The 14,587-nt window shown below is 37.4% G+C and overlaps 1 protein-coding gene across 1 annotated transcript in view; it reads right to left on the minus strand.

Moving 5' to 3' along the window:
* Positions 1–5,720: 5,720 nt before the first annotated feature.
* The window catches only part of NFIB (nuclear factor I B), a 64,736-nt gene continuing 55,869 nt past the window's right edge, over positions 5,721–14,587 (minus strand). Inside the window, exon 9 of the mRNA XM_031054355.2 lies at positions 5,721–7,462. Within this exon, the coding sequence (XP_030910215.1) occupies positions 7,445–7,462 (18 nt within the window). The 3' untranslated portion in view covers positions 5,721–7,444. The remainder of the gene's footprint in view (positions 7,463–14,587) is intronic.

Consider the following 14,587-nt stretch of genomic DNA (forward strand, 5'->3'; position numbering starts at 1 on the left):
TATGGGGCAAAATTTGAGGGTTTTCATATAATTATATGTTTAAGTCTTTACACTGTGATCCAGTCAGCCATCTCTTGAACATATTCATAGTACTGGCTGACTGATGCTGCTGGTTCATAGATTCCTAATGGTATAAGAAAAAAAAACCAATGTATTTCCAGGAACATGACCTGAATGAAACATCATATTCAGTTGATTTCAGCTAATTCACACTTATGAAAAAGAATTCTTTTGTAGAGTCTGAACACCTTGACATGAAACAAAGCTTTCTGGAGTCAGGAAGAATTTGGGGAAGACTGATGTAAATTTTATCACAAAGGCTGTTAAGAAACCAAAGATTTACTGCCTGTCACAAGTCAATAACATTGAAAGAAAGCAGAAGTCTCCCATCCTTCTACTATCATGCTCAATCTTGAATCATAGGAGAAGCAGTTCAAGTCACCTGTAGAATTACTAGAGCTAGTAAAAGATGATGACGAAAACTAAATATTAACTTTTAAATCAAGCTGATATCTACCTCCATTTGTTTTCTGTTCTCCCCCTTTTTCAGTGTAATGGCTAAGCCAAAACGTATGCAAACAAATATGTTAAATTTAAACTAAGTATACACAGAACTCTGTAAATTATGCCATGCTATCAGGGTACAATGTTTAAGGTACATTTCTAAGATATTACTAATTACAAATCTGAGAGATAGAAAAGAAAACATAAGACTAGGGTCTGTAGCATAGCTCACTTTTATTGTTTAAACAGTTTTTGCATAGGAAATATATCCGCTTCCAGTAATTGACTGCAGTATGAGCAGCTGCTAGCAGTATAGGCTGGATATAACAGTAACAATCACATTAAGTCAAGCTTGATTTACACCAGTTTAAAACTTGTGGCAGTTGAGTTCATTTGTAACCTAAAAAAAAAAAATGTACCAAAAAGAACATTATTATCCTTCAACCAGGCACAATAAAAACCTTTGTTAACACTCAGGCTAAAAACAGGTCTGATGCCAGAGGGCCCTAATTCAAAAATTAAGTAGTGCACTGTAATGCATCCTACTAGTGAAGGTTCATTACACAAAGACTGTGCCTGCACCTTCTTTTCAATTAAAATGTAACCTTCAGGATTTATGGCCTACAGTATGGGGAAAAATGCCAAAAGTTTTAAAATGGATCAACCCTGGTGTGTAGCTAGCAAGCAATAACTGACTACTTGTCACCTACAGTTGTACTAAATGTATCTAAAGAAACACACAGCCCTACAAAAGTTGTTCTCAGAGAAATATCATTGAGATGGGGTGCCTCTTCCCAGCTTACTAAAAGTTCTATATGATATAAGCACAAATTAACAGCTTGATGAAGACATAATCTAATGCAGCTCTTGAGAAGCCTATACCTGGGATAGAGGAACCCCTCACATTCTACAATTTTGTAGAGATTCTTTTTTATTTTTGAAGAAAATGTCATCTGAAACATATTTACAACTGAACTCAACAGAGACTGTGAAATTGAACAGGCACTGCTCATTTGTTTGAGTTTTTGGTAAACATTTTGCTGGTTTTTGTTTCTTTCTCATTTTGCATCAACTTTTATGAGTCCATGCAACTTCAATGCCCTCAATGAAGAATGCATAATAAGCCATACTTCTTAAAAAACTTCCTTCTGCATATAGAGATAGATTTGCCACATCAGTCCCTGTAGCACAGTTTCAAAACCATTCTGTCAAAAATACAGTAATACAAAGACTGGCTTTAGTGTCACTAGCTCACACTGCTCTCCATTTATTTAGGCCACCTTTTGTTTTACTGTTACCATATCATGCAATAAAAGTATCAAAGGCTTATTCTAGGATATTATGATGCTAGTGGCACTGAAGCCCTTTTCACAAATTCAACATACATTTGAATTGCAACACACAGATATTTCTAAAGAGTACTAACTAGTGAACCCTTTTATCATTAAAAAAAAAACAACAAACCAACTACTTACAACCGTTGAAGAAAAATTTGCAACAAAAAATGTAAAAATTGACCGTCTCCAACTTGTCCCCTTTACTATTAACAATGTGACCAACAGAGCTGTGGCATGGAAACAGTACAAAGAGTTGTCATGGCAATAAGTTTGGCTGATGCGAAGGTCATTGTGCAGGGTTAAAGGGCAAAATCAGTGGTCCATGTTATCCTCCAACTGCAGTGCTCCACCACACCCACACAATTTTGAGGAATTAGAGAAAACTGGGGAACTAGCAGAAAGTGCAAATATGAAGGAGGCAGTTTTCAGCTCCTTCAGCATGGAGTAGAACATTCAATTTGGAGCTTTTCCTGTTTTAACTTGATTAGCCTGCATACGATTTTACACTCTCCTTTTTCTTTCTAATTTTTTTCTAAAGAGATCCAATAAAAAAGAGTCCAGGAGCATGCAGCTGGTTAATGTTAACAAAAGACCTCGACAGGATCATGTAAACTATACTGGATGTCATGCTTAGGGCCTTACTGCCAGCAACATTAGAGAGCTGTTTCATTGAAAGTGAATACTGTACACTGAATATGGGATGACTTTCTGCAGCCTTCATAACCTCACACAGTAAATATAATTTAGATTTAGGTACAGGACACACTCTGGTGTCACAGCTGAGTATGTCCTTGTGCAATCTCTTTCATTAAGTCCTTATGAAGCTACAAGTTGCAAATCCAAAATTCTGCTCCCTGAGGACACAGCTATGTGAGACATAAGTACTGTTTTAGTTCTCTGCCTATCCTGAATTGCTCTGTGAACCTAATCTTAAATACCATCATGTAACAACCACAAAAACTTTTGCTAAAGGCCATATATACTAATAAAAAGACAGTGGTGCTTCCAACATTTTGAAATGCTCTGAAAACCAACTTTTCCAATACTAAATACAACAAAATAACCTTCATAAAATATAACTTTTCTCCATTTACATTTTTAAAGGATTAGCAACCTATGCTTTTCAAGCACAGGCATCTGCGAAATAACTCCTAACATGGACAGATTTTTTTTAATACATAAATTAAGAAACTGGAGAGTTTTAACCCAAGTCCAGTTTCCAAACAAAGAATATTCTTGTTTAAAAATGGAAATGCATGTCATTTCCATTATAATTGTTAAAAAAGTTAGCTTTACAAACAAGGGTATTTTAATTAAAAAAAAATTCTTAACAAAACTATACAGTGTACAAATTACTGTCTACAAGGTAGGCGGTTCATTCAGAAGATCCTCCATTCTTCTCGTTACTTGCAGCTTCACAAATTCATTCACATATTTTCAATGGAGCTGCCCACCTGAACATCACCCCACACCTATATTGCTATAATTAATATTTTTGCCATGCCTTTATGTACAGTCTCCTTCACTGCCTTTTTTTTTCCTTAGTCAAGCCTCAAACGTGTCACAGGGGAAACACACTTCAGTGGCACAGCCATGAGGCCAGGGCTGCAAAGCAACTTAATAAAGGCAGAACAGTGCACATAGAACGGGGTGGCTCGATTCAGTCAGAATACACTTCCTGGTGAAGGAGGAGGCTAGAGACTGGATTTGAGTTCTCGATCATAATCTATTGACTGCTGAGCTTAAAAAAAACCCAACCAACCAAACAAAAAAAACCCCACATACTTACAAACAAAAAAAAACCCCAAAACCAAAACAAAAAAAAAAAACCAAAACATTAAGCAAAGGAAGAAAAAAAAAAACTAAACAAAAACAACAAAACAAACCTACAATTAATGAAAAGTTCATTTTCTTCCAAACAGGCTTTTCTACTAGAGAGGCAGGTTCAAAAAACTCACAGTTGCTTAACAACCCAATTCATTCACATGGAAGTAGTCTGCTTTTTAAAATACTGTATTTGTAATCTTGGTATTTCTCATACAGGAGGACAGAGATAACAAAAAAAGCTCTGTTAAGGGCATCCATCTTCCCACAAGGACAATCATCATTTTGACTATTGACTTACATATTGACTTTGAAGCCTGAACTTTCAGTTTCATCCTGGTGTGCTATTAAATCTCAAGGGGGACACCTTCTAATGATACTAATCAAGGCCCTCTGCTCCTGAACTGAACACGCATCAATGGCGTGAAGAAACATTGTTGTACCAGGCTAGAGCCTGAGGTGCAATCTGGGTGGGTATAGTGCATTTCAGTAACCCAAATAGGTAAGTGCTTAGTGAACAAATTCACTTGTTAAGGGGCTCAGAAAAAAAGTGACATAAAATTGATTTTCATTTTCTTTTCATGTCTTATCTTTTTATGTAGGCTTGGTTTTTTTTCAGTTTAACTATAGATAAATCTCAAAGATTTGCTTCTCTGCAGTTCCCATCTCTATAGCCATGCTGGCCCTGCCTACACACAAATCTCCTGCTGGAGACGTGAGAATGTGCCACCACTGCAGCTCTTCACCTGCCGCACACTGACCAGAGCAGGAAGTGACTGACTTTGGTGTGCTGCTGCTCTGCACTTACTGGGGTAGCTGTCACTGGAGCTGTATTCCGGGGCTGCTACATGGCAGGAAAACATCCAAAATGCACAGACAACTGCAAATGGATGGATTTTCCCACCAGGTTATCCCAAACCCACAGGTCTAAACTCTGCTTGTGCCCTAATACAAGGATGTGTTTTCAAGAAAAAAATCACCCTTTCTTCAGCCATACATCTCAAAGATCCATGCTGCATCAGAGGTCTCCAGCAAGAGGTCCACTACTGATCTGCAAAATGCAATGGAAATACACTTTTATTTACATCACAATCTAATTCTGTGCATTAAGAAACTCCTTCCATGCTAAGAGCCCAGAGCTCTCCATCTGACCTGCTGTATGAGAAGACACTGCAAACCTCTGAGAAAAACAGCCTGAAATTGTAAATCAGATGTTGTGAGTTAACAAACGTGGGAGGGTAAAAAAAAATAATATTTTGACATAGAAGGGGGAAAAAAAAGACTATTTACCAGTTGAGCAGACTAAGGGAGGCAAATTCTCTGCAGGAGCAACTCTGCTGTCAGTGGAGTTATGCCAGCAAAGACTTTGGCCCTCTATGTGCGTTTCCTAGACAAAGCAATTGTCTTTGTCATTCTGAGCTAAAAACATTTTCTAACATGAACACTATAGGATGCAGGATCCTTGCCAGAATGGAAAAGGCTGCATCTCGCTGTGGGTCTTGACCTCTTTCTCTGTGTCTGTCTGTCTGTTTGTCTCTTTCTCAAGGAAAAAAAACCCAAAACCAAAAAAGCTTAAAACAAAACAATTTCCTCAAGTCAAGTCTGCCTCCAACAGAATTAATTATTTATGTTTTAAATCCAGAAATGATTTTAGCTTGCACCCCAGGTGGGAAGTTAAAAAGAGGGAACCGATTTGAAAGTTTGTCACAGTAGGCAGAACAGTCGCTTTGCAGCCCTTGCCTGGCTAAGGGTGCACTGCTTCACAGCTACACTGTAAAGTGTTAAAAATCCTCCCCACCCACCCCAGAATATATATATATGTATGTATAAAAAAAAATCCCCTGTCCACCTCTCAGTACAGAAAAGGACCTCATCACACTGCAAAAATAGCAGTACCCACTTTGGTCAATTAAAACAAACAAAAAAAAAGCATACCTTTTTTTTTTTTTTTGTTTTAAATCTGTGTACTTACCTATAATAACCAATACAGCTAAAAGCACTACCTACATAGGCAAAACTTGGTATTGCATAATTCATATAAATTTGTATCCCCTCCCCCCAATATTAATTGGAAGATGAAAAACATGAAAGGTTAATAGAAAAAACACCAAAATACTGAAAATATTGCTGGTTGATTACAATTTTAAGCGGCAACTATACACAGCCATGATATGCTTTATAAATGTGAGATAAAGGTATAACTGTCTAAAAAATCCATGATGTCACGCTTTTTTCCCATCTGGAGTACAAAATATTTTGTCATAAAAATGGTAAAGATTTAAAATCATAATAAATGCAGCAAAACAAGTGTAGTGATGTCAAATTTTTTTGTGTGTTTTTTTTTCTTTTTTGTTTTTTTTTCCATTTTTTTAGATTTCAAGGCAAGGCACGTAATGTGGACATTATAACTTCGTGCAAATCAGGATTACTGGAAAGAGTATTTTAATTATTTTTTTAAAGAGACATAGAGGCAAAATGTCTGCCCATGCACGTTATATTTCTGTCAATATGTGATAATTGTTGAACAAGGCTAACTTCTGAAAGCACCATGCAAGTTTTCAGCACCCTGCAACTAAACTTACGAGTGCATTATTTAAATATAACATATCCCCATCCTGGTATTACCAGTTTGTAAACGGTAAGCTTTGCCCTTGTGACATGGATTTGCCTATCTCTTTGTCTCTATGATGCAGATTTTACAGAAACATGTAAACCCTATGGGTTCTTGATGCAACCAGTAACTTTAAATAAATAAATCCTACCCCTGTGTGGAGGCAGCAGCTAAACCAACATAAGTGCTGTGTTTCCATTGATCTCTTTTTCTCAAGGACATGATTTGTCTTGATTTAATGCCTTTTAATGCCCTCAAAAACTGAGGGGAAAAATAAGTTTGTTCAATCTAATTTTCATTTCTATTTTTAATCCCCTCAATTTAGAGTCCAAGGGCTGAAGGACTTATAATGATGACCCATTAGATATGATTTTTAAATTGCACTTGCCTCTGTGTTTCTTTAGTGGGGAAAACGCTCATTTTTTTCTTTTTCTTTTTTACTGTTGCATGAGGAGATAACACTTATACCTACATAGAGGCATTTCTTCCATAGAGCCTGTGTGTTCATACTTGATTGAAAATGTCAAACTGCATAACACACTAGGAAAAGGCTGAATTAAGGGCCAAAGTTTAATAAATCCATACTAATAACTAAAGGCTACAGAGCTTATTTTTAAAACATCTAGAAATCAGAGTGTTGAGAAAATGGCTGGCTACGGCCCTTGTCCTCCTGCAGCTCTGTTGCTGCTGCCTAGCCTTTGTTTTGTGAGATAACCAGGAATAGTGATCCCATGCGTAAACAACAAGAATACTAAACCAATAAAACTAGCTTATCATGCAAATATTAAGGCATCTAGAAAGTCAGTTAAAATATATTGTCAGAGACAGAACATCTATTTCCCAGCAGACTTCATATAACAAAGGCTACTTAGCAGGGGCTGCATTCTACTCATCAGTGAAATATCATCGACCCTTTGTATGTCATTTCAGTTTCAACCATAAAGAAATTAGTGATTGTAAGAGCTGCAATTGCTGGTCTATTTTTTCTTCTTTCTTCAGTTTCTTTTCTCCTCCTGTCTTCCTTTCTTTTTGAAATTTGCCTTTTTTTTTTTTCCCTCAGTTGCTTGTTTCTGCTTGAAGGAAAGGCTCTCCAATTATGTTCAAACCGTAATTTGGGACGTTTGTTGGCAGGATCGGTGTCCTATTAGAAACTTGAAAAGGAACCAAGCTAGCCCAGGTACCAGGACTGTTGAAAAGGGGAAAAAGGTAAGGAGACAGAAAAAGAGAGAGAGAGAGAAAGAAAGGGGGGGGAAAAATAGAATATAAATTAATCGCATTGTAAAAAGACAAACATGTATATTTTGAATCAGTTAAGTCATAGCCATTATTAATAACACAATATTATTTATTATATTATTAATAAGATACAATAAGAAACTAAATATGTGCATGTTGCTTGAGATTCTACTTCATAGTTTTCTCTGTGAAAGTATGACTCATTTGAAATAAAAATCACAGTGTTGATCTCAGTTACAAGTAGTATTACTGCTGTATTAACACTAAGTGGACTGTTTGGTTATGAAAGCTCCCAAAAATTTCAGACAGAAATATAAAGAGTAAACACAACTAAGCCATACACGTGACACTATATAGCACAAGGATGTTATTTAAGAGCTAGTCAAATACACTACAGTGCACAGGCTGCTATTTTCAAGAACACAATATATAAGTTCAGTGGTTCAGCTTCCTGTATGATTTCCTACCCTCTTACAACATGGCAGTTTATCTTGTCCCAGTCCCAAGATGAGCCTCCAAGATGTGTGGGTCTCCAGAGTAACTTCAATATTAAAAAAAACCTTTCTTTCTTTATAGATTTTTCTCAAAAGATATCAGTGCCTGAGGAACATTGTATAACACAAGTGCCCAATCATGTAAACACTTGCAGCCAAGGTTAGCCATAAGTCAAGGGTAGCAGTAAGTACTATAAACTTTTCAACAAACATCTGAGAAAGAAAATATTTTCAAAGGCAATTCAATGACTTTGGGACTTAAGTCATAATTTCAAAATAAGTTTGTCACTGAGGAGCTCTAAGTCCTAATGGCATTCAAATGTTTAGCAGAAACCAACCTGTAGCAGGTTCGTAAACGGCAAGCCCCCATCATTTCCAAGATGGATAGTCAAAGACCTCAGCTGCCTCTAATCAATACCCAGAGCAGACCCTGAGCTGTCTGTTCCTTAGATGTGTTTCTGGCAACCTAGAAATAATGGACTTTAGAGAAAGTCTTGTCAAATTTATTCAAAAGAAAACCAGCATCACTATGACAGCTATCACTGCCAAACACCAGAACACTCTATGCAAACACATGCTTCCTCCGCTTTTCATTGTGATTGAGTTTTTCTCCATACTAGGTGTTTCTACAAACACAACACCTTACGTGGGAATTCACACTGTGATTAGACTGATAAGCTTCACAATAACACATCTGAAGACTAAAACCTCCAACACACGTTTTGTGGATGATAGATGCTGGAAGTTTTCCTTCTTTCCTATCTTTGGTCACCCCTCTGCACTGCTCTCTCTCTGCTTGAGCTGGTGCACTTCTGTAGCAGTGGGTGCAAAGAGGAAACAGGTAATTTTTATCTATTTTACATGGGTATAAAATAACTACATTTCACTTGGCAGATTTATGTAATCCTTTCCTGTTTATGTTGCTGCATAAACACTAAGAAAAGAGGTCAACTTGGTTTGCGAACTCCAAGGGACATGTTCCTAAAGTTTTTTGTATTAAAAGTAATACAAACAGCTTTTGTCATTTACTCCTGTTTGATATTCTTTACCTCTCTAAACTTGTTAACTTCTTACTTAGATTCCTAATAATTAATTTCTGGTGCTGTTTGCACATTAAAAAGTGTAAAAAATTGCTGACCTGCTTGTCACAATGATGGTCAAATTCTGAAGGTAGTGAGACTTTTTCTTTTCTTCAAAGAAATATAAAAAATATGAATATCCTAATTTATTTTAAAGGCCTGAAGTATGAATATCATTCAATGGGGTTGAAAATCTTTAAATATGCACAAAGACTTAAACCCACTTATACATTTAAGATTTGTCCAATATGATATGATGAAAAGATTACGTTTCAAAAACAAAAATTAAAAAATTCAGTAACAGAACCCCATTTAAGGGCCTTAATATTTTCAACTTATGCTTCAACTTCTTTCACAATTTAAAATGCATTTTTGTTCCTTCCTCTTTGGATTTCAGTAATACTAAGCAAATTCTGAAATCACAAACACAATGCAAATCATTTTAAAGCACAGGGATTTGTAAAAATAGAGAACAGTAATAAAATACAAAAATAAAAAGAAAAATCCCAACCAATTTTGTTTCCTCAGGATCTGTCTGAACGTACATTTTATAATGCACAGTTCTTTGCTGTCCTTTGGGATTTATAGTGTTTAGCAACTTTAAACAAAATAGAACATTAACTAAAATAATGTAAATTTTGTGTGAGGTCAGAATGGCATTCCGACAATTTCTGTTGCAAAGGCTAAATACACAGCTTCCATGTTATCTTTCTGAAGATTTACAGTGCACTTCAGTGGTTACATACATACATATGTGACTTTTTTCTTTGTTTTTCTTTGTTTAAAAGCTGACAGCCTTCTAATGATTACAGCAGGTGAAGAAATGCAGCCAGTGATGATAAAGAACAAAGCACTATTTGTAACAGCTTTTTTATCTACTATTTCATGCAGGAGACAGAGATCTTGGTTTTGTGGGAAGTACTCAATAAAAATAAGTTGTGGCAAATGACCAATTGGATAGTTGCTACCATATGACCTATAAATTTAATAGGTGTTTATTTAAACCTTTTAAGCCTCCCACCTTATATTAAGACCATGGCAAAAATACAGATTGCAACAAATTTATCAATGCTGCTTATGAGTCCTTAGGGGGTAAGAAAGCCTCCAAAGGCATGCTGAAGTCCCTGATCTACATGCACTTGCTGGGCAGCAGCTGGCCCCACAGGCAGCCAGGAAAGACAGGACATCCACGCTATTCACTAGCACCTCCTACGCCATGATGTTCAAGGCTTGATGACCTCCAGTTGTATTTTAGAAATTAACCCTATCATACTGCAGTTTGGTTCAACTCTGTCTTCAGCCACCCCAGTCATGATATCACCACCAAGCGTTTACTGAAGACAAAAGAGGAAACCTGAATAAAAATTACTGAGGTAAATAGCACTAATCACAGCACAAAGCTCTGAGAACAGTTATGACATAAATAATAACAAAAAAAAACCAACTCAGTCTCTGCTAAGCTGCATATGCTGTCTATCTAACATTCTCACATACCCCATTACATTTGCAGTAAATTTAACTGAACTTTCAACTACCATTTGAACCAAAGCCTGTTCTGTGCTCCTGTGTGCAGCCAAGCCAGACTGACAGCCCAGAAGTGCAAGATACCCTGTCAGCTTTCTCAAAGCCACTCTAAAGTGACCTCTGTGAGCACCACAGTTTAGCTTCTGCCATGGAAACCATCTACAGTTTCTCTCCAGGGCATCCTAGCAGAAGCACTCACTACTGCTGACTGCAAAGCAAACTGTCTGGAGCCCACACGGATGGCAACAGCAGGAAGGGGGAGAACACACTTCCTTTCACCACACTACCTACCAGTTTGGAACAGAAGCCCAAACTTCCAGCCTTTGGTTTTACAAAAGTAGGGGCAATGCTCCCTCTGTTCAACTAACTGCCTCAACTAAGTGCCACAGGGGAAGCCAAAACTACTTTCATTGCCCAGAACATGGTCAAGCTGATTGTCCTTGCAGAAGTTAATGACATGTCCCTCTGCCCATGTGGCTTCTCCTTCTGATACAAAAGCTCTGCCTGTATGAGTGGCATACATCAGATCTACTCTACCTTCCAGCTCGTTGTTCCTGAAGAAATCTGTAAGCACTGCACTGGCACAGGTTATAATATAAATGCCCATCCCTTAAAATATTAAGTGATACCTCCAAAAATATGCTCTAGGCTAAGTTTTGAGGAAAATTATGTAAGAACTACCATCAGGAACTGCTGTGAGAGTCAGACTAGTAGCCTTTGTGAGAGAGAGTATGATTTGCAGGACCACCTTCTTGAAGCATTATACCTCTAAGTAATTTCACTACCAGAAAGAGTCTTCTCACTCGACTACTAGTTGTGTCTTCAGTTCCCTCCACAGCAAGTATAACATATTTAATCTGTTCAAATGTAATAAAATTGCAAGGAAAAAGTCTGCAAGCATACTACAAGGTTAACATTATCATTTAGAGTTTCTATTACAGTTTTCACATACTAATTCAATGAAGAGTTCTGCCGTGATTTCCTCTTAAAGATGGTAACTGCTATTTCAAGAACCTCTGATTAAAATATCACTGGAAAGGACCACAGACAGTACTAATATTCTTTGTATATACAGTCTGTTTTGGAGGTTATAATAACACAAAGAGTATAACAATGTTAAATACAATAAAAAATAAATCCAATTAGATCCAAGTAAACCTGAAGGGTTTCAAGTTTTTTATTTTCCACCAGTTACTACCTTCTTTCTATGACAGCTTCAGCAGTCTGTGAAAGCATTCCATCATTCAGAAAGTACACCTAAACCAGTATTTCCATCTTGCATCTTTAATACCCTGTGCATGAATGCTGTAGCTTAGAAGAGGTAGATCAGATCATGCCAGGTCAGTCATTGGACAGAAAAGGTAGAAATGCCTTCAATATCAAGAGAAATGGTACTAGCAAGTCACCAAGCTCATCTATCTCTGTAGTAAGTGCTTGCCCACACAAGTACAGGGAACTCTGCCATTTCAAACTGTTAAGATTGTATGGACTTTGGGAATGCAATTGTGCTAACCTCAGTGCCCTGGCTAATTCCCATTGGCGTGTTTCTGCCAAAGGAATAACCACCTCTCCAGCATCTACTTAACGTGGTAATTCTGTTACCATTCTAAACTGGTGTCTCCAGTTACACAGCTGCCAAATTTCACCTCCAAGGTGAGCATTTATTCCAAGACATATATTAAGTATATCTCAACTTTAAGATGAATTTTATAGTTTAGCAGGCACATATCACCCATTGAGCAGATAAAGGAGGCAAAAACGAATTCTGCTGTAATTTTTATTATATTTGCTTTTTGTGACAGTATAAAAAAAAAAAAATAAGGAAAGATCAGGAAAAGGCCATAGAGCTCATTACTAACACAGAAAATCCTCAGCAGAGGAAGGGTCCATAGAAATGATGCATGCCCATGCTGCGCTCTGGACCATGCACACATGAGTGTTTGGTGCAGAGACAGGGCTACAGGATGTTTGCAAACACATAGGAGCTATAACCCAGTGGAGAACTGCCTGCCACAGACCCAAACCACGGAGAACATGGTCTTGGGTTACCAGAGACCATTGAGTCACCTATGAAAAACTGACTGTCCACTTTCCACATCTAAACTGCTTTTTTCCCCCAGATGTTACCATTTCCACTTTTAATCTGTTGTATTATTTACCTTAGCACTTTTTTAAAATATAACTGAGAGTTGATTTAGCAAATTGGCATGACTAAATAACAATGCAGCCAACCCTAACTGCAACAAACAAAATAAAACAAACAAACAAAGCCAAAAGAGTGTTATTTTACTGCTCCAAGAGAAATAATCCAAGGTAAAATACTCAGGAGGTAGAAAACTAGAGCAACCAAGGGGTTAAAGATACAGTTCAGACTTGGGAATTCTCAGTAATATGCTCCTCCTTCCCTAGCAGTGCTGCCAAAAATCATCTGACAGGAAACATAAGATTAAGTTTGTCCTACCTAAGTGAACAAAGAGTGCTCAGAACAGGCAACCAGCTCACTGCAGACCGGGAACTTTTCTAATCCTGCTGGAATCTGCAGTGCTGCTTAGAAAATATTACCAAAGTTGTTTTCTTTACTTTAACATCTTGCTTCTGGATCATCTCATTCATTTTGGTCACACTGCTGCTCTTGCTGCTTCTCCCATAAAGGCTAACTTAAAGCTCCAAACATAATCATGTAGAAAATGGACATTATTGATTCCTATGGTCCATTGTTCCCCCATTCCAAGTCCCTGAAGTTCAAGTTCAATCTGGAATTACATCATGTCTGGTTTCTCCTGGTTACCAGACAGCTTGAGACGTGACCACAGCTACAGAAAAAACAAACAGCTTTCTTCACGCTTCGGCTCCCCTATCGATTCAAACATAAACTTTTTTTCTTTCTCTCAAGTATGCTTCAAGTATGGAGCATGGTTAATTTAGAGATTAAGTTTCAAATTAGATTATCTAATGGCATCTTAATGGATTGCTGACCCATTTCCTGTGGGATGGCAGCATGCAAGTCTGGCTTGAATACAACTAATTTCTGAGGAAGCATTCTGAAGATGTTTGCCTAGATGGAGAGGAAGCATAATGTTCTGCACATCTTTCTGCATTACAGATTTAGGCAAAACCTTTTGAGTTAGAAATTTAAACTGAAAAAGACTATGAAACATTAGGTTTTCTTTCTACAAACACTCTGACAATCAGGAGCATTTTTGCTCTTAGATTGTTATGAATTTATACTTCTATTCCAAAATATTGCCCAAGGGGACTGGGGTGGGGCAAAGGGAAAGGGGGGGGGGGGAAGAGGGAGGGGTAGAGGGTATGAACCATTGCTCTAACAGGTGTCTGATGAAATGTGCTTGCCACAGCATAAATGCAGGGTAGTGCTGGGGGCAGAAAATGATGCTTGTAAAGCTGAACACCCCTACAGCTAGAGCTGAGAAGGAAATTCAGCACTCTGAGAACAGACCTACCCTCAGCATCTCCAAGAACAAGCCAGCTGTTGTACTAAGCTCATGTGTCAAGATAGCAGACCAAAAGCAGGAAATGCTAACTTAGTGCTTTTGTCTGGGTAGTGTATATGTGATGCTAAAGTAATGGTTAATCCATAAAACTAACACAAAAGGGCTGTTACAAACATGAATATAAATAACAATAGTTGGGAGTAAAAACATGTTTGGCAATGGCTAAATTAAAATGTACAGTTTGGCAATGAAAATTTACTTACAGTATGTGAATATTCTGCAAATACTCAACATGCTCTAAAAGAGACCCATCATGCCGGCATTTATGAGTGGTCCCACTGGAATTAATATCAATGGTGTAATGAGTGGCTGAGATTCAGGCTCAAGCTCATGTTATCAGACTTAAACACACACACACATGTGCACACAATCACACACACACTTTTTCTCACTCTCATGTCTTAAGTTTGCTTCGTGCATACGCTCTTTCTCTCTCATGTAAGTGACTGAGGTTATATTTTCCTAA

The sequence above is a fragment of the Melopsittacus undulatus genome, chromosome Z, assembly GCF_012275295.1.
Source record: "Melopsittacus undulatus isolate bMelUnd1 chromosome Z, bMelUnd1.mat.Z, whole genome shotgun sequence".
Classification (NCBI taxonomy): domain Eukaryota; kingdom Metazoa; phylum Chordata; class Aves; order Psittaciformes; family Psittaculidae; genus Melopsittacus; species Melopsittacus undulatus.